Genomic DNA, 21,049 nt, shown 5'->3' on the forward strand with positions numbered 1-21,049 from the left:
ATTTCTTTTTCTTTTTTCTTTTTGAAATTCATGACGATATCATATATTTTAAGAATCAGGACAATATTCAGGATTTTTCACTCTTTTAAATTCGGTTCCACATGCTCATAATGTTTTATCTTTAAAAATGAGTACATTTTAACAAATTTTCAAACACAGACTATCTTTTAAAACTGGCCCGAAAAGTGACTAGCCCGTACAATTTTTACAATATTAGTTGTGTTTCAATATGCAACAAAATGGTGTGACTTTTTAAATATAGTGATGGACTTCATGTCAACTTGCAGCTAATTTAATTTCATTGATAAATACTAGTAGTGAAATGTATGGACCAAAATATAAGAACTTTCTCATGCTTAACCCTGGCTAAGTCCATTTCATTGTAAACAATGACTTATTTCACTATACATTCTGCTAAATGTAAACTATATGAAGATAATAATGTAAACATTTCCATTTTTTTTTTTAAAAAAACTTTAGAATAATATCCAACAAATACAAAAACTTTCGCCATGCTTAAAGCTAGAGTTCTTGAATTAAGTTGCTCCTGTCTGAAGTGCAACCAAAGATGCATATACCCCTTGAGGATTGTTCATGAGCATATCATGTGTTCCCTTCTCAGCAACAGCACCATTTTTAACAACAGCAATAACATCTGCATTTTTAACTGTCATTAGACGATGTGCAACGACGATAGTTGTTCTATTCATCATCACTCGATCTAACGCTTCTTGTACTATACGTTCTGACTCTGTATCAAGCGCGCTAGTCGCCTCATCAAGTAGAAGTATTTTCGGATCCTTCAATATGGCCCTCGCGATGGCGATTCTTTGCTTTTGTCCACCGGATAATTGAACCCCTCTTTCTCCAACTGTTGTATTATAGCCATTAGGCAATGAAGATATGAAGTTATGTGCATTTGATGACTTTGCTACTGAAATGATTTCCTCTTCAGTCACTTCTCCTTCTCTACCATAAGCAATATTAGAACTAATTGTTTCATTGAATAGTATTGGCTCTTGACCTACCAATCCCATTTGTTGCCTCAACCATCTTAAATTGAACTTTCTTATCTCAACTTCGTCGAGATATATGCTACCTTGCTCAGGATCATAAAATCGCTCTAGCAGGCTTATAACTGTTGACTTCCCGGAACCACTTTCTCCAACGAGCGCAACTGTCTGCAAGAAATTTTAATACATTGTCGAGTTTAAGTTTGATGCATTTACACAATCAGGCCACTTATAAGATAATTACAGATAAATTTATGTGATAAACATTAATTGGAAACCTGTAATTAAAAATAGTGACCAACCTGATATCACATGTTAAAATTCATTTATAGAATCTTTACATTGTCAGCGTACATAACATAAATCCTTATCGTAATAGTAAATGCTCCCAGTGTCTCATTTTACTTGAGCTATTAATTACTTGGAGAACTAGATGGACTTTCTTATTTTCATGTAAATAGTTTGCAAATTCATAGTAATATTTATTTTCAAATGATTTAAAAACCAAAAACTAGCTAAACCTTTAAGTTTAATAAGCATTCTTAGTGCTAGATTTTAAAAAGGGTCAGCTCGGTACACAAAGCATCCCGCATTCATGCATGGTTTGAGGAAGGGCCGCACCCTTAAGGGTGTGATGTAGACAGAACTATACGTGACAACTATTAATAGGTTATGACGAAGAATTGATGAAATAGGAAAAATACCTTTCCAGCAGGAATGCTCAAGCTCAAGTCTCTGAAGATTTGCATGTCTGGTCTTGTGGGATATCTAAAGCTAATATGCCGGAGTTCAATATTGCCTTCGATAGCATCTAATGTAATGCCCTCATTACTACTAGAATCAATTCTCGGTTTGCTGTCGAGTATTTCGAATATTGAAGCAGCAGCTCCTTTACCTTTACTCAGATCAGAGGGAAGGTTGCTAAGAACAGAAAGCCCAATTGATGCCATCGTTAAAGCAAAAAAGACCTGCAAAAGAAAGTTGTTTAGGGAACTCTAATGCTAGTTGTGTTTATGTTGTGTCCACTGACAATATAAAGAATTTTTACACTATCAGATTAAGTTGAGCTACAATAATAGGTAATTCTTCATATCATATAATAACGTGGTGAATAGATTACTAACATATTATAATCGATTAAATTGCTCTTATATTATAAAAGTTATTTGCACTGTCAGTATATACGACTTAAACTCAAAAAGTTATAGATATGTACCTTAAAAACTTCTGAGAATTTCGCTTTGTCATGCTTCACAAGAACGGCTCCAAGGTAGAATACTAACGCATAAAGGCAGTACAACACGAAATTACTAAAGCCTAAACCAACTCCACTAACTAATCCGTTTTTCACTCCTCGTTTCAAAGGAGCTTCTGATTTCTTTTGATACATTTCCATCACTTTTTCTTCCGCACAAAATGATGCAACAGTTCTAATGCTCCCAATAGCATCATTTGCAACTTGACTTGCTTCTTCATTCATTACCTGGCAAACACACAATAACGCACTCACATTCGCTGACGTGCTTCTTAAAATTTAAGAGTAACTTTTATAAAAAGGGCAGCCCGATGCACTAAGCTCCCGCTATGTGTGGGGTACGTGAAAAGGCCGGACCACAAGGGTCTATTGTACGCAGCCTTACTTTGTATTTCTGCAAGCGGCTGTTTTCGCGGTTCAAACTCGTGACCTTCTGGTCACAAGGCAACAACTTTAGCAGTTACGCCAAGGTTCCCCTTCTTAAGAGTAAATTCTTTAAAACTGTGAGGTCACCTAAAATATAACTACCGGTAACTTCCATAATACGTGAAACTATTTATCTTAAAAAATAAGGTAGGCAACCTATTACAACAGGTTAAATTGCTAGTGAAAAAATGAAGTTACACCTTTTAGTGTATATAAGTTAAATTCAAAACGCAATAGGGAAAAGGGTTAGTTTATTAAGGAATATAATACCTTGGCTTCATCATTTGATTCTTGCAAAAGTTTGATCTGTATATACCCTTGCAAAGCCAGAAGAGGCATTATAGCAATGGTTATAAGTGCAAGAATCCAATTCGCGATAAGAGCTATCACTAAACCAGTTACAATAGTGGAAATATTTTGAACTAATGTTGCTAATGCATCCCCCACCATATTCCGGATAGTCGAAGCATCACTAGATAGTCTTGCACCTATAGCACCACTGTATAAAATAAAATTCAGAGTCAAGAAATTTGGCTAAGTTTAGAAAACATTCAAATATCATCGACTAGCAAATTTACCATGAGTTTGCAGGGTCGTCAAACCAACTAATTTCTTGGTACACCAACTTAGAGAATGTCATGGAACGTATTCGTTGGATCAGTTTTGCACCAGCAACTCCAAATGCATAATTTTGCAAAGGTGAAACAATCATGACAACAATTCCAATAACCACAAACATTAGAGCCCAAAATCGAGAATCCTTTCGAAGTTCATGGTGAGATTCGTAAAAGATTTTGATAATTGTTGATACCAGAAGACCAAATACAGGGAAAACCATACCATTTATAGCAGCAGCTACGGTTCCCACTAGCATTATGGGAAGTTCAGGCTTATTTAAGTATGCGAGTGACATTAGCTTTTGAGTGGAGACTTTTTTCGTAGTATCTGCAATATACTCACTGGTTCCAGCTCCATCTTCCCTTCGGATACTTTCATGGAAATCAACGACACCAGAAACTCCCAAGTCATATGCAAAGGAAAATTTACTGCTTGATCCTTTGCTCGCAGACTTCCGACCTGAAAGAGAGAATCTCCTACTCCTACTAGAAACATTCTTCGAATAACTCAAACGTTTTTGTGCGTTCAAGTCCTCGATTTCTTTTCCTTTGGTGTTTTCGACATGCTTAGTCTTTTGCTGCATTTGAACAAGTTGAGAATATGCTCCTTCAGGATCTTTGATCAACTCATCATGCGTTCCTGGAAGTAATATCAAAAGGGTATAACACTTGTCATTCGGAAACCAAACAAGGATATAGGCGCCAACGACCTCTAATTAGGTCCGATACTCATTAGTCCAACAACAATATTAGAACGAGGAGAGTAGTACATGTATTACCTTGTTCAACCAATTTCCCAAGATGCACAACGGCAATGAGATCAGCATTTCTAATGGTTGTCAGGCGATGGGCAACAACCACAGTCGTCCTATTTATCATTATATTACTTAGAGCATCTTGTACAATGCGTTCTGATTCCACATCCAATGCACTAGTCGCTTCGTCAAGTAGAAGAATTCTTGGATCTTTCAAAATAGCCCTTGCAATGGCAATTCTTTGCTTTTGCCCACCAGATATCTGAGTACCGTGCCCACCAACCATCGTGTCCAGCCCCTGCAAATATATATACACAATGTTAGTTGAATCTAAGAAATAAAAAATATGTTGAAGTGTTTATATTACTTAAAAAAAAAGTTGCTTCGACCTTCGGAAGCTTGTCAATAAATTTAGCTGCGTTAGCGAGCTGGATCGCATTCCTGATCTCCTCTTCACTAGCTTTTTCTTTCCCATATAGTATATTTTCCCGTATAGTAGTCGCAAATAACACAGGTTCTTGACTTACTAGCCCCATTTGTTGTCTCAACCACTTGAGTTGAAATTTCTTAATATCAACTCCGTCTATAAGTATTTCACCAGCTTCGGGATCATAGAATCTCTCTAGCAGACTAATAACAGTTGATTTTCCACTTCCACTTTGCCCGACTAAGGCTGCTGTTTTACCACTTGGAATATATAACTTGAATCCAGAAAATATTTGCACATCTGGTCTTGCTGGATACTTAAAATACACATCTTTAAGCTCAATTTCTCCTTTAATATCTTCCAATTTAATCCCACTAGGATCATATGGATCAATTTTTGGTGTACGTTTAATTGTCTCGAATATCTTGTATGCTGCTGCCTGCCCTGCCGAAAATGCATTCAAACTTGGAGATGCTTGACCTAGTGAACTGAAACATAGAAGCGGATCATTGTAATTCAATAACTAAATCACAAGGACAACATCAAATGGATTACGTAAAGCCAATCATTTTATTCTTACCTTCCACCTAACATAACTGCAAAAATTACACTTATGATATCGCCACCTTTGTAATCTTTCTCTATGATTAATTTGGCTCCATACCATATGGCAAGTCCATAACTAAAGAAGATAAGCGTTAGTATTGTGCCAAGTCCAAGTCCCGAAGCCAACGCTTGTTTGACAGTAGCACTATAAGCACTTTCCAGCTTACTGTTATAATCTTCTATTGCTAACTTCTCTCCTGTGAAAGAAGCAACCTAGGGAATGGAAGACTAGTTAAATAAACTGGAATGATCATAAGCACATATGTAACTCGATTTACTTAAAAGATAAATTCTTACCGTTCGGATTCCTCCCACTGTTTGTTCAACCACCTTTCCTGCATCTGCATAAGCAACTTGTCCACTCCCTGACATTTTGGACAAGACTAATGCCACACATCCAAAACTAATTGCGGTTGCAGGTATGGATGTGAGTAACACTAGTGTGAGGAGCCATCCTTTGATAAACGCGACTACAAATCCTCCAATGAAAGTTGAGATGTTCATAATGAAATTCGCAACCTAATACATTCAAGCTATAAGAAACCTTATTTCAAAAGCACAACGTCTTTACGAATGACGACAACAACAACAACAAAAAATCCAGTATAATCTCACAAGTGAGGTCTGGGGAGGGTAGTGTGTACGCAAACCTTACCCCTTACTTGGAAGGTAAAGAGGTTGTTTCCGAATGAAATATACAAAAAATGCAAGAGTAACTCCCCATGTATGAGCATGCACGTACTGGTTGTCTCAAATCTAGATAAAGGATGAGGGTTGCAGTACTAGTCAATCTACTCGGTGCTCCCCCCTCACTGCCCTCCCCCAATCTGCATGACTTACAGTTCTTCCATGCGTTTTAACAAGGATTACAGGTTTCAAAGTACAAGGATCCTCACAACTAATTTTCAATGTGAATTCAACCACAAATTCCGTAATATATTTTGAAATTAAATTACATATTTAGAAACCATATAGAAGTGTTATAAACTTAAAATTAACATATTTTATATTTAAATATATTTGTGAAAATGCTAGAAAAATATGGCCGAAGGATTTAACTCCACAAAATAGTGATAGTGTCATATAAATCGGGACAGAGGGAGTAAGAGACAGTTGTGAATTTAGTAAATACAACGAAAATAATAGCTATTACAGAGTTAGAACTAACCTTGTCACCCATGGCTTCTTGAACTAGAATAGTGTCTCCCGATATTCTTTCAATAACTTCCCCTGTTGCCGATTGAGTATCAAAGAATCCAATATCTTGTCTTAGGATTGTTTTCAGGTATAAGCATTTTATTCTAGTTGCTTGCCTTTCTCCAGTTACCACCCAACATGCTATCTCTGAAATGGTTAAATAGACATCAAGAGTTAAAACATTAAACAGGGCATGTTCATCAAATTGGTGCTATATCTTCTTCTTCTTGAGCTTATTTTACTAATCACTTTGCATCCCATACATTTTTCGCCCCATCTGATCAGTATAATAAACAAAAGCATGTCTGATTCAACCGATAGGAGAAAAAAGAAGCAGCTTAAATAGTCCTTAAAGCTATGTTCTTGATCATTAAAAAATGTCGTTGGGTGCATGTCGAAACCTCCAAAAGCTATGCATTTTTGAAGGTTCCGACACTGCTGCAGTGACATATTTCTATGATCCAAGCAACATAAACATTAAAGTAATGGTGTAGGTTTATTTTGATCCGTAATATATAGCCTTGAACATCAATAATCCCTTCATGTTTGTAAATCTTGAACACTTTGTTGGTGGAAAGTGCAAAACCACAAGCATTTTGATTCCAAAAAAATAGCTTCTCTTTTTCTTTATGTATGGGTAGTATGTTAAAAAAATTTACATGTGATTTCACCATATATTGCATATAACTTGAGTCCCACTTTTGGATCAACAATGTTTACCCATAAAATGGAGGGGGACAACATTTAAACTAACTTAGGACTTCCAACAAACAGTTAGTGGGCATTATCTACTTGGACCAAAAGTGCCCTACAAGAATACTAATGTCCAATGTTATAATTCAGGATCAAAATAAACATATTCCTATGCTGTCAAGAACTTCGAGTTATGTGCATGTGTTATGGTTTTTGGTAAGGTTGTATTTTTTGTAAGTTATCTTCGTATGGTCTACATGCCACGAATTCGAGCCCTGGAAAATGAAAACAGCTACTAATGCTTGTATTAGGGTAAACACTCCTTGGGGTGCGGCCCTTACCCGAACCCTACGTGAACGCGGGATGCCTCGTGCACTAGACTGCCCTTTTTATGTTTTTGGTGGAATTGCTTTCAATACATAATTTTACGAAATGATTAAATTTAAATATATTGATAATGTAAATGGTTATTGCATGCACTATTAGGGCAATTTAACTTGTTAGATTACTTACTATAGTTTTCGGGTTATCAACCCACGCTTAATATAAAGTCGTTAGGTACTTATCATTTATGTTGCTCGAATTCTCCGAAAATGTTAGTGGGTACGTCTCGGATCATCCAAAAGTAATGTAATTTTGGAGGATCTGACACAGGTGCAGCAACACTTGTGCAACATAACTTATCATAGTTTTTAGGTTATCAACTCATGATTAGTTTTAATTGTTACATGTAGCTGAGATAGTTTAAGTGTGGATTTTAATTTCTTTTTTTTTTTCTTTTGGCCCCTCTGCCTCATTTTATATGACATATAATTGCTACATGAAAAATCACATAATTTTTTTCTTAACTACAGTTTTTTCTGGCATGTTATAAAAATATTAAATAAAACCATAATTTGTAGCATTATTATGTAGCTTTTAAAAAAAGAATTAAGAAAAGAAATCAATATCAAAATTCAAACAATAATTCGAAGAAACTTACGGAATAGTGAAGCTATGCCTGAACCAATGGCCAAGTAGACGAACTTAAGGGATATCTGCACATTACATAGAGCATTTGATTTAGTTTTCTTAAAGTTTACAATAAAGGAATAAATTAAATGAAATATAAAATTATGGAAAATAAAAAGGAACTATTTCAAGTAACGGAAAATTTTATTTGATTCAATAGTTCTAGGTACTCTTACTCCTATCTGAATTGATCATCCAAATATTACACCCCAATATTAAAAATAAATATGCTCATCCATAATTATTAGTATTATTTTATTTTCATTCGGTATCTGGTATATACTTTTGGACCAAAGTAATCTAGATTTAAGTGATTAATTGATATGGTGGTATGTATTAATAAAAAATGGCAGCCCGGTGTACAAATCATATCACGTTCACGTAAGGTCCGTCGAAGGGTTGCACCTTAAGAGTGTGACGCAGACAGCCTACCCTAATTCAAGCATTAGTGGTTGTTTTCACGGCTCGAACCCCTAACCCAGTGATGAAGTCAGAAATTTCTCCACGGGTATTCAAACTTGAAAGAAGCAAAAAACAATCCGACAAAGTGTGTTAAATATATATTATATATACATCTAAAACCTAATATTTTACCTATATATATACAATATAATTTTCTGACAAAGGGTGATCAATCGACCACTCTTACAAGAGAAGAGTGTAGCTTCGCCCATGCCGTAACCTATAGGTCACGGGAAGATAACTTTACCGTCGCTCAAGGCTCCCCTTTCATAAGAAGATAACAATAATAATAACGACGACAACAACAATAATAATAGTAATCCGATGAAGTAGGGAAGATGAATATATATATATTACCCCAGAAACTTGATCAAGAATGTTAGATTGGTCTGATTTCCCATAAGAGTTAACAAGGTCACCAAAAATAAGAGACATTAATGGCTTTGAAATTCCAGATGCAATGGCACCCAAAGTTCCCACCAACATCAATATTACATCAGTTCTGTCTGCAAAAGCAAAAAGCATATAAAATGGAACTCTCTGATCATCTTCTTCTTCTTTCCTCCTTGCATATGAAGGCTCTCCTCCTTCTGCCATTGTTTTCTACTTCTAGTTTTGCTTATGAAATGAGTTGAGTTGAAAGCTATATAAATGTAGAGAAAGTGTTGTGAGAGAAGGAAATCCACTTATATGCCTACAAGTCCATTTATAAGCACCCAGTGGTGCTCGGTGTTCAAACTATCTAAGTATTCACGGAGTTTCGCGGAAGAGTCGCATCCCTCCCAAAGGGTACGATACAGACAAGCCTACTCAATGGTTGTTATCCAATAAACTGCGCGCCTCATTCCAGTTTATGTGACACTATTTTCTTTTTAGTTGGTCCAAAAAGAATGATACATGCATTTTTATATTTAAAAATAATTTAATTTTTAAACTTTTCGTTTAATTTTTTATATTCACACAAATATCAAGGCATGTTTAGTCTACAAGTTTAAAAAATCTCTTTTTTTTTCTTAAACTTGTGTCTAGTTAAATATATTCACGTAAAATGAGACGGAGACAATATATAATGACAACCATTTTAAGTTTTCTTTTTGTAGCCTACCGCAATGACGATTAAATAATTTTAATATGAGTTTAACATCTATATATTGACAGTACAAAAGTAGTTTTACACTACACGTATAATTTAGTATTTTATTTACACCGTCATTATATACATAAGTTAAAAATACTTTTTTTTAACTCCATGCACATAATTAGTAGCTCATTTAATTTGTACAGTCAGCTCCTTCTAGAAATGCAATTTGTGGGCTACAGGACACATAGGGTGGATACACCTTTGCCTAGAGAAGAATGTGTGTCTAGATTAGAGTCATATCAGGACCTTACGCCAAATTTTTTCTTTATCCTACATATATTTTAATTAAAATTAAGTTATATACATCGCTCGCATAAATTAAATAATTTTTTTTACAGGATAAGTGTAATTAACATATTATAACATGTTAGTGTTAGTTAACATTTTTCTTCGATTATCAAGTAATATTTATCGTATAAATTACATGCAATTAACTTATAAATGATTTAATCACCATGCATATAACATTATAAGTTAAAATTGTTTCAATTTGTAGTAAACAAAAAACTTATGCTTTTGTTTTCTTGGACCACTAGCTATAAAACTTTGCTGAATCTAGAGAGAGAGAGTTAATGAAAAGTATTCGGCGCAGGAAAATTTAGTTATATGCTAAATTAATCATAATAGGGCTTGTGTCAAAGTAAAGAATTCGTAAATGTTCTTTATATTTGGTACGAATTTATTAGACAAATATATTATTAATTTCACTTTCAGGACTTTAAATGTAGAAGAAAAAGATCTTAAAAGAACAACTATGAAAAATTGCCTTGGGTTGATTAAACCAGTTAAGGCTCCAATACCGCAAAGAGTTCTTTCATTCACTCCTTATCATGTGTGGTTACAACAAGAATATATATATATGGAGTTCCATGATGTATAAGACTCCTAAGTCTATAGACATACAGAGAGCAATATAATACAAGTTCGTATACTACAGGGAACCTAAACCCACAACAAATAGATAACTTAAACCAAAATTTTAGTTGGTCTAGGATTATCCTTTACACTCCCCACAAGTTGAGGAGGGGTAGGAACCACTGCTAACTTGGTCTTCAACTGCAAGAATCTGCTCTTTGACAAAGGCTTTAACAATGCATCAGCAACCTGGTCATGAGAGCTTACATATCGAACATATAAGGACTTTGCTCGAACTCGCTCGCGAACAAAATAAAAATCAATTTCCATATGCTTTGTCCTTGTATGAAAGATGGGATTAGCTGTCAAATACGTAGCATTTAAATTATCACACCATAGAGTAGGAATAGAAGAAGAAAAACAACCAATCTCACGAAGAAGATGCGCAGTCCAAATAATTTCTGAAGTGGCAGTCGCAAGAGCTCTATACTCTGCCTCAGTACTAGAGCGTGACATTGCTCGTTGCTTACGTGATGCCCATGAAATGAGATTAGATCCCAAAAAGATAGCAAACACAATAGTAGATTTTCGATCATTTACATCACCTCCCCAGTCTGAATCAGTGTACCCATGCAGCAAGGTGGATGTGTCTTTAGCAAAAAACAAGCCATGAGATGGAGTTGCCTTAATGTATCGTAGAATACGTTTGACAGCAGTCCAGTGAATATCCAAAGGGCAATGCATGAACTAAGATATCATCAACATAGATCAGACATAAGAGTTTTCTTTCACCAGCACACTTAAAAACAATGAACTATCAGTTTTGGATCCCAAAAATCCTAGTGAAAGTAAGGCATCAGTGAGGCATTTATTCCACATTCGGGGAGCTTGTTTCAGGCCATAAAGAGAGCGTTTGAGAATTTTTGGGTCAAACCTTTGGTCGACTAAGCTTCCCACTTTGTGTTACACCAGAAAACCTATTACTATGTCATTATATATAGCTATAGCTTTTAATTTGTTGTGCAACAGAGTCCGTGTATATTTATGTAATCATATTCTAGAATGTGTCTATTTAGGATTGTTGATTCCAATATCACCAAATTCAATACTCCACCAAATTTTTACCAGAGTTGTTTAACATTTAAATTGTTGTGTATTTCTGTCAAATTCATGATAATATTGTCCTTGATTTCTGTTAAGCCAAATAGTATGTAATTGATTGTTGCAGTCTTTGTAAGTTAGTTTTATTTGTTATATTTTTTGGATTAGGAGATACTTTACTTAGATAAGTATTGGACTATAATAACATACAACTACTTAAGCGATAGCTGCTATCTTTGATTAAATCCTACTGCATAGTTTATAGAGTTACCCAATATCCTTTTTGTTCTCTTCTAGGGAATTTATTACTTAAAGTTGGAATTCTTTAGCCATCATTTTGATCATCACCTCAGATAATCCTTTTCTTGCAATTCAGGATATTAACAAATGAGTAGGTACTCAAGCGACTTGGAGAGGAAGGAGTGGAAAAAAGAGCTGAAGAAGTGAAGATATCTCTTGTCTCGATATTAGTTTGAATGCAGCAATGTTGAATTGTAAAGGTTTATAGCTATTCACAATTTTATTCTTGTATAGGGATCTTATGTTTGCAAATATTTTTTTTGTTTAAATTCTCTATGGTGAATGACATTTGTAGGTACAATTTGAACTTTGATGGTTATACTTTTCTGTTAATGGAATAAAATTTTAGTTTCTACATTATAGGATATGTTGCATAAACATCAATGAGTATTTCAATTTTGACATTAAAGGATGTGCTACAGAAGTGTCACTAGTCACTCAAATTTCCCACACACTTTTAAATGTCATAAACTAAATAAGCTACAAACTATGTATTTACCGACAATATACTAAATGTCAGAAAATTTAATGTGACATTTCAAAAAGAGTCATGAAATAAATGTTGTAAATTATTTACCGACATTAATATAAATGTCGGAAATTTCCCGATATTTGACCTAAATGTAAAATAAATGTCGGTAAGTAATTTTATGACATTTATGACACTTAATATGACATTTATTCGTAGCCCTCTTAATTGGAATTTTGAAAGACAATTAATTAAGAGTCGATTCACTTAATTGTAATGATAATCTTACTTAAAGAAACCTACTGATAAAGTAATTGTTAGAGGGAGGGTGGCTAGCTAGCTACTAGGGCAATGAAAACTTTAATATTTGGAATAAAATATATGAATTGTGTGTAATTGTGGTTCTAAAATTTGCAAGATCATAGCTTAAAGGGAAAAAAGTAATAAAATCTTGAGATTTCTAGAGGAAACCCAAAAGAGACATTAAAAAAAAAATTCAATTTTTAAGGATTTATTTACCAAAACAAAACTGTATTGCATGTACATAGAGATAATTCCAGAGACTTCTACTTATGTTTGACTTCGCAACAATGTGATTATAGTATTACACTTACCTTCTTCGTTTGATTTTCGTCGTACTAATTATTTTAACCTCATGAAATATTATGATTGGACTAATTTATTCTTTTTGCCGGGGTCTACCAGAAAGAGTCTTTCTGCACTTTCGGGTTCTTACCTCGTTGTTTGAGATTTAAATCTTTTGCTTTTTGACCATATATTTGGATATAGAATCTTTTTATTTTTCGAAATGAAAATTTACATACTTAAAAATAACATAAAAGTACTCTAAGTTACAATACATACTTAAAAATAACATAAAAGTACTCTAAGTTACAATAATTAATAACGTAAAATTTTTAAGAGACATAAGAAAAATTTATGGTTAAAGTATAATTAGTTTGCCTCTCCGAATCCTAACACCTTCACATAAATTGGGACAAAAAAATATACTATTTTGTTAAGTTAACTTCCTAATAATGGAATTGTGTCTTATAGCTTGTTTGGGTTGTTGTTACATGTCGTTTCATAATGTATCGTATTGTATTGTATTGCATTGTACTGTATTGTTTGATGAATACAACATTTGGATAGATTGTATCATTTGCCGTCATTATATATTGTCACACACCAATAATATAAAAAATAAACTTGTAACATTATTAAAAATAATAGGATACTGAGTAAAATTATTGTATAAAAAAATAGGGCGAAAGATAAAATATGATTATTTAATAATAATGAAGGGCAAGATAAGAGAGAAAAGTAAGGTAACAACGCCACCACAGCAAATTCAGTGACATTTTTCGCAACAAGAAATTTAATAATACGAAATAAAATTTAAGTAATAATCAAAACAAATATTGAATACCGCCAAGGTATACACTCAAAGGTGACGACGCTACATTTTCACAATCTGTCACTCTTCTTCGGAGAAGTAAGATTTACCAAAAGTTGGGGAAAGAAACAGATTCTTTAAATTGAGAAATTGAAAGAGTATCAGAAGAGACAACCCACGATCAATATTAATCATGCCATCAGGTGCAAAGAAGCGAAAAGCTGCCAAGAAAAAGAAGAAATTGCAAGAAAAATATGGCCACAATATTAATAATGGCCAGTTTTCCAACTCTGTTACTTCTACTGATGCTCATTCTCATGGTATTTTTATCCCCTTATTGCCTTTTTTCACTCTCCTTCATTAATTAGTACTGTAGAGTTATTGAGTATTGTGCATTTGACGTGTTCATGCTGGATCCGGGTAAGGGCCGCACCCCTGGGGTGTGATAGAGATAGTCTAGCCTAATGAGTATTAGTCGCTGCTTTCACGATACGTAGGTCTTGTTCCTATATATATATATATATATATATATATATATGCTTTAACTGTACTTTTGGGGAATAATAGTTGATGACATATGATAATGTACAAGTTAATGGCATATGGTAGTCTTTCAATTTGTAAGATAATAAGGTATGAGGCTGCTTTAGGGGGCCCTAAGCGACGCCAATCCATATTCAGGAAATTACGCCGCATGGACCTTTTTCGAACTACAGTTCAAAAATTTTACCCCCGTTAAGAAGATTTTGATAAAATAGCCCCGCTGTCAGAATTTTAAGCATGCTGCCTGAATTTTTCTATATGAAATTTTTTGATGATTGCCAATTTGCCATATTTTGTGGCAAATCTTGTTGATCATTCTAGTGATTGCCTTGTTTTTCAAATCATGGTGATCACCATATGAAATGTTTTAACGACTGTTATATTTTTGAAAATCCTGGTGATTACCATATGAAAATTTCTAGCGACTGCCATGTTTTTGAAAATCTTAGTGATTGCCATATGAAATTTTCTGGCGATTGTCATGATTTTACACAAATCCTGGCAATAAATTCTAGTAATTGTCATGTTTTTGTGGCAAATTTGATGATCACCATATCAAAAATTCTGGTGATTGCTAGGAGCGCTTCGCAAAATTGTGGTGAGGCTGTTTTCCCAAGACTTTTCGTACCAGGGTCAAGAAATCAATAATGGCACCAAAGTGTCCTATTTCTGCCATTTTCCCATCCAGATTAGTTGAGCCACCCTATAGTTGTATGATAAGGTATGAGGTCCCTTTAATGGGCCCTATGTGGCGCCAATCCCAATTAGTCGAGCCAGTCCTACAAGTTGTAAGATAAGGTATGCTTTTAATGGTATCTATGCGGCGCCAATCCCTATTAATCGAGCCAGTACTACAAGTTGTTAGACAAGGTATGATGACCCTTTAGTGGGCCTTACGTGGTGCCAATCCGGATTATTCGAGACAGACATATTTATGAATTATGATTATAAAAATTTAACAACAACAGCTAAGTGTTGAATGAAGTAAAGTAAGTGATATCAACTAGGAATCAGGATATTTTTAAAAGAAACTGTTCTTTTGGTAGTTTCAATAATTTAATGTGATCAAACGGAAAAACTTTTCTAGTTTGCCTTTTACTATTCTTAATCAAATCTGGACATAACCATCTGCATCTGTAAAATCATTTACTTATCTTCAAGACCTTTACAGTTTGATCTGTCCTTCAACTTTGGCTTTGTGTTTTTGGCTTATATTCTCTTGTTTTGTTTACTTGTTATACTTTTCCTGGATACTCTTATGTGTCTCAATTATTATCTAGTAAGTTATCAGTTATTTCAGTGTTTTATAATACATGTGTATTGTTTTATGTTTATTTGTATATCGTGCGTGGTTTGTATTGTCTCACTTCATGATTTTTCCTTTTTTGGTAATAATAATTAGTTAATGACTACATTCAGCCTAATGCTGGCACATGTTATTTTCATTCTTGTCCGCTTCATAGTTGTTACTGTTGAATCAATGTAGCCTTAGTTGAAAGATAGAGCACAACGGAAGAAGAAGATTTATATAGATACTAATTAGTTGGGAATGCTTATTTTCTTAGTCAGGTTAATACAGTTACTTACGTCCTATACTTTCTAGGAGTCTTTTAGCACTAATAGAGCTTCTTATGTCAGTCGGAAATATAGAGATCTTATGTAGTACTTTTCGTTTTTATTTTTATTTGTCTTAATGTCGGCCTGAGATGAATTTAAACGGGAACATGTCACTGAGGATTCATATTTGCTGACACCAACTTGTTTAGGACTGAGTTATAGCTGCTGTTGTATCACTTGAGGGTGATTGCTAATTTGTGGAAATATTTTTGTGTTGAATCACTGGGTTTGAACCAATGTATGAAAGGTGTGGAGGATTTAAGGCATGATGATAATAGAGAGACCAATGGAAGGGAGGTAAGTTTCCCTGCCACTCAAGATCATCAGAATTACCAGCACCAGTTAACTGAGGGGACCTTGCATTCTGTTGAATCAACGGAGAAGGAAAATGAGGAGAGAGATGTGGGAGTTATGGATGATAAAACCCGAGTCTCAGACATTTTAGTGGATATGAGATTAGAGAAAAGGGACAATGAAGCTAGCGCAGCGTTGCGTGATGATGCTGTAGCGACTTCAGATGCAAATCCCTCTGCGGCCCTAGGAAACGAAGAAAAACTAGAGCTTGCCTGCGATACGCCTGCAGTTCATGCCAGTGTTTGCGCAGATGAGATGAAAGGTTCTCCGCATGAGGATCAGGTTTACCACTTTTCTCTGGCTTTTTGAGACAGTGTCGTAGAATTCTCTAAGCACCTGGCACTTTTATGCCCTTATTAAGAAGAAAACTTTCATATGTAGTCAGTGCGGAGCTACAGTAGAAGAAAACGCGGTGACTTTTTCCGAGACCCTGTATTTATAATTTAGAACCCATACACTTCAAATCCTAGCTCCGCCTCTGCTTGCCAGTTTATTCTTTTCGCATCTTGTAAACTTATCTTTTTGTAATTATATGTATGCAGCGACCGGTAGCTTTGGTTCCACGACCAGTGCAAACAACTTCTTGGAAGAGTTGCTGTGGCTTTTTTGAGGTGTTTGCAGGATCGAATAAATAACTTCAGGTTGGAAATCCTTCTTTCTATTTTTTTCTTTTCTCTCTTGGCACATCGGTTTTCACATGGCAAAGGTATATAGGAACAAAAATGTGCAACTCTTATCAGTTGGATGATCTACTTTTGACCTCTTGGCTTTCGTTCTGATCGTTATCCTTATTTTGTTATCTTTGAAGATGTAATAATTAAGTGCTTCTTAATTTAAAAATTGGGCTCTTTGCAATTCGCAGTAATTGACCGCTACCTTCTAGTTTGGTTTCATTAGGAATTGTAAACCTTGAGAACAGAGGCGGAGCTAGGATTTGAAGTTTATCCGTTCCAGAATCTAATTTGTTTAAGTTACTGAGTTCTAAATTAATAAATTATACATATTCGATGAATTTTTTAAGACAAATACATGGTATGGACAAAAGCTACCGGGTTCTAATTATTCTCCCTCTCTCTTTGTCTCTCGCACTTTGCCTCTTTTTGTTTTCCTCCCCGGGGGGGGGGGGGGGACCAAAATGTCCTTTTTTCCAAGCTTTTGTCTGTAAGTTATTTCTTGAAACTGATATCATTGGTTTCAAATGGATTTAGAGGGTGATTTGGCTAAAACGGGTGGCTTCGCTCTACTGTTTGATTAACTTTTGGATCATCGATGGCCAAATTGCAAACTTCCTAAATCTGGCATACACCAGATCATAACCTTATTTCCATTTCAAGAGCATGTTTTATCGTCTTCTATTTGTTTGTTCTTAAGGGGATCAGACTGTTAGGGACGTTATGCCTGTTATACTGCCAAAACAAATGTAGAGCATACATACGGGATGATTTGGGATAGTTGAGTGACGATTTGAATTTGTTATGTTTAGGAAACAAATGAGGTTGTTTGAATCCTAGCCTTCAAATTTTCCAACTCGTTTAGCGTTTCTTTTTTAAGGATACTAAATTGATGTGTGCTTGCTTTTTTTTCTTTTCATCTTAGTAACACCTAATTGATATTTGGTTGGAGTTTGCCAACTTTACTATATCTGGCAATTGATATTACTTTCCTACTGCAGCATTGACATACATTTTGATTCCAAGCAAATCTTTTTCGCGATGCAGAGGAGAGTACGAAGGTTGAGTAGACAAGCAAAATCTTGGAGGTTTTTAGTGAATATAGAAGTTTATGATAGTTTTCATCTTCTTGAACAATCACGAGCTAAGAACATCGTTAGACAAGCTTATATTTCTGTTATCCTGGTCTTACATTTAGACTTCTCTATAACAACATCCCTATATAACAACACTTCTCTATAACACCATCCCTATATAATAACAATTCTCTATAAAAGCCAAGCTTTTTCGGAACCAATTTTCATGTTATGTTATAATATATGTTCTCTGTAACAGCACTTCGCTATAACAACCAAAAATATTCGGAACAAACGAAACTGTTATAGAGAGGTTTGACTATATTTGAAAAGCACCTCGGCGCACCTTGTTTTTTGTACTGCTTTCCTGGGTTTTTTTGGCAGTGGTTAGCTTTTTGGCGCGATGTCACCATAGTTTTTTAAGGAGAGCTGTTTCTTTAGTTGCACAGGGAACTTAAAATTAGAATTTCTTTTTTATTGGTTTTTGCTAGTTTAACCTGCAGCACATATTGTTAATAATTTCTTGATTTAGTTGAACATATGCTTCCCAATCTGTTACTTCAGTAGTTACCCCTTTCCATTCTTCTGCACTAATTAGGTGCATATTTTATGAAAGAAATGGTTGTCTTTCTGGTTTTCAATGTAACACCTAGCAGAGCAGTGATATTGTTCCCTTTGCGCCCAGGCCTGTACAGTTTTAAAATGTTTTACTAGTGTCTAAGGCGTACTTCCTTATATATCTAGTATCCTATCCGTGTTTTATCGACGTAGGATTTTCCTATGGTGTTACATACAATCCCCTTAGGGACGTAAGTTTGTCACGACCCAAAGATCATAGAGTCTGTGCCCCTCACTCGTATGTGCCCCTCACTCGTACTGTGTAATACATTTGTTTTATACGATTTAGTGGAATATGTATTTGTACAAACAAGAATGAGAAATACAAAATTAAATAGGAAAAAAGAAAAATGGAAAAGTACTCAATCCACACTCTTCACACTATATGATTCAAACTTCAAGCTCATTTATCTCCTTGTTGAAGTACCATGAATAGCAGCTATATACACCAATTGAGTGAAAGATAGGATTATCAAGAATGCTTCCATTGTTATCTGCAAATTGATCAAAATAGAAAAGTTAACAAATTGTGATATCATGTTTTTTTTTTTCAAAAACTATTAACAAGGTAATTCAATTGTATCATATGCTCACCAATCTTGCATTCCTCAACTCCAATTCAATTTCTTTCCAAGCAAAGCTGCACAAAAGAGCATCCGAGTTGTCATATTATAAAGATAAAATGGTACTCCCTCCCCAGTTTATGTGAACATATTTCCTTTTTGGTCTGTTCCAAAAAGAATGATCCACTTTTTAGCTTAAATTTCTAATTCTACCCTTAAATGAGAAGCTTTTATAATCGTACAAATACTCTGGACCCCTTTCTGAATTTTTTAGGACCACAAATTCCAAGTCTTCATTTTTTCTTAAACTCCGTGCCCAGTCACACAGGTTCACATAAATTGGAACGTAGGGAGTATATAATTTAAGAGCAACGTTTGCATATTTTGCACAAAATTCGAGATACACTAGTTATCGCGACTTTGATCAAACTTCTATATGCTGATAGTGTAAAGTAATTTTTGCACTATCTATGGAATTTAACATGTTGTAGCAGGTTGTGTGCCTTATTTCTGAGTAAACTAGTTCCACTTATCATAGGCCAAGTTATCTTTTAAGTGATCGGCTAGTGTAAAAATTCTTTTACATTATCAATACATGGAAGAAGTTAAACTTTGAATGACTTCTTTTTCAAATAACCATTTGATATCCGGAACCCGCTGGCCCGACTAATCTAGATTCCCATCGTGTGCGGTCCAAAAAGGGGAAACGCTCCCTACTAGGAGTTTTTCTATTCCCGTAACTCAAACCCGAAATTTATGGTTAAGGATAGAAGGATTTCATCCATCCCGTCACACCCCTTGATGGTAAAATCCGAATGACTTACCCCGTGGCGAGAAGCGTAAAACCCCATGCAATGATGGCAGCAGAAGCAGCAGCTTGTAAGCTGTCAATATTCCAATAGCGAATGTGGTTGAATCCAGAGAGGGCTGATGCAACTCCCACAACCCCAGAAATCAAAGCAAACACAACAAAGAATCCAGTAGCAGCATTCCCCATTGGGAAGTATATTGGTGAGAAATGTGCAGGAAGATTAAATCCTGGACCTGTTAAAAAAAAATACAAACTTATATATTATTAATCCACAGACCATCTTTCTTAAAATGTTTGAGAAGATGCGAATTCATGATATAATCAGTGAGTTCAAAATGAGCATCATTTAGTTATGTGCACGATTTAAAGTTTTAACAGAATTCAAGCCGAAAGCAGTGAGTTTAGTTAAACTCAAAAAACCCGTCCTAGGTCTGCCTATGCGCCAGACCAGGCTCTGCAAGTATGTAATTAGTCGAGGAGCGCGCAAGCCGAACTGACAACACAATTATTAAAAAAAAACAATGGTAAAATTGAATGTTTGTAGACAATGATTATACCTAAGATGAAACCATGATCAATGGCAAAGTTCATAGCCCATCCACCAATGCCTAAAACAATGACATACATGCAGAAATTGAGTACCAAAAGCAAAGATGCAACAGGTTTTAGCTGTCCATCAGCCATTTTTGGATCTGAGAAAGTTGATACTAAAGAAGGAAACTATTCTTGATCAAAGATATTTGATTTATGGGTTTTGTAGAGGGTTTTAGGTTGAGAAGATTTTATGCACATACATGTGTTTCTTGCAATTTCTTTGGGTTTTATATATGAATACTTATACCTGAAGGTTTTTTGTTCTTTTCTTGTAGGGTTGATTGTTCTAAAAGGGATTTGTGGTGTTGTAAAGATGATGATGCTTCATTACCAAGATAATCAAACAAAATCCAAGGATTCTTTCTTCCTATTAATATTTTTCAAATATTAGTTTTGAGTGGTACATTCTCTGATTTCCCAAGTGTAATTCTTTCTTGCTATTAATTGTTTTTTCAAATATTATTTTTGAGTGGTATAT

At 34.8% G+C, this 21,049-nt stretch overlaps 3 protein-coding genes across 6 annotated transcripts; 1 reads left to right on the forward strand and 2 right to left on the reverse strand.

Annotated features, from left to right (window-relative positions):
- Positions 1–276: 276 nt before the first annotated feature.
- Positions 277–9,255, reverse strand: LOC107773862 (ABC transporter B family member 9). The gene is made up of 12 exons (XM_075229870.1): positions 8,820–9,255; positions 7,972–8,026; positions 6,268–6,443; positions 5,397–5,618; positions 5,074–5,312; positions 4,456–4,981; positions 4,091–4,364; positions 3,273–3,951; positions 2,965–3,193; positions 2,230–2,496; positions 1,718–1,981; positions 277–1,181 (listed from the first exon to the last, which is right to left on the reverse strand). The coding sequence occupies exons 1-12, from the start codon at positions 9,057–9,059 to the stop codon at positions 537–539; spliced, it is 3,816 nt and encodes a 1,271-aa protein (XP_075085971.1). The 5' UTR covers positions 9,060–9,255; the 3' UTR covers positions 277–536.
- A 4,522-nt stretch (positions 9,256–13,777) lies between these two features.
- Positions 13,778–18,202, forward strand: LOC107773269 (uncharacterized). Of its 4 annotated transcripts, none has more exons than XM_075229873.1 (4): positions 13,778–14,044; positions 16,132–16,520; positions 16,781–16,879; positions 17,957–18,202. In XM_075229873.1, the coding sequence occupies exons 1-3, from the start codon at positions 13,918–13,920 to the stop codon at positions 16,871–16,873; spliced, it is 609 nt and encodes a 202-aa protein (XP_075085974.1). In that variant the 5' UTR covers positions 13,778–13,917; the 3' UTR covers positions 16,874–16,879; positions 17,957–18,202. The 4 variants fall into 4 exon arrangements, 3 of the variants coding, with proteins under 3 accessions (XP_075085974.1, XP_075085972.1, XP_075085975.1); XM_075229871.1 differs by having other exon boundaries at positions 13,779–14,044; positions 17,911–18,202; XM_075229874.1 differs by lacking the exon at positions 13,778–14,044 and adding an exon at positions 14,331–15,137 and having other exon boundaries at positions 17,911–18,202.
- Positions 18,203–18,856: 654 nt separating this feature from the next.
- On the reverse strand, positions 18,857–20,989 carry LOC107773851 (membrane protein PM19L-like). Its single transcript, XM_075229875.1, has 4 exons — positions 20,535–20,989; positions 19,991–20,210; positions 19,198–19,243; positions 18,857–19,097 (listed from the first exon to the last, which is right to left on the reverse strand). Exons 1-4 carry the CDS (start codon positions 20,659–20,661, stop codon positions 19,011–19,013), a joined length of 480 nt encoding a protein of 159 aa, XP_075085976.1. The 5' UTR covers positions 20,662–20,989; the 3' UTR covers positions 18,857–19,010.
- Between the last annotated feature and the right edge of the window lie 60 nt (positions 20,990–21,049).

The sequence above is a fragment of the Nicotiana tabacum genome, chromosome 14, assembly GCF_000715075.1.
Source record: "Nicotiana tabacum cultivar K326 chromosome 14, ASM71507v2, whole genome shotgun sequence".
NCBI classification, from domain to species: Eukaryota; Viridiplantae; Streptophyta; class Magnoliopsida; order Solanales; family Solanaceae; genus Nicotiana; species Nicotiana tabacum.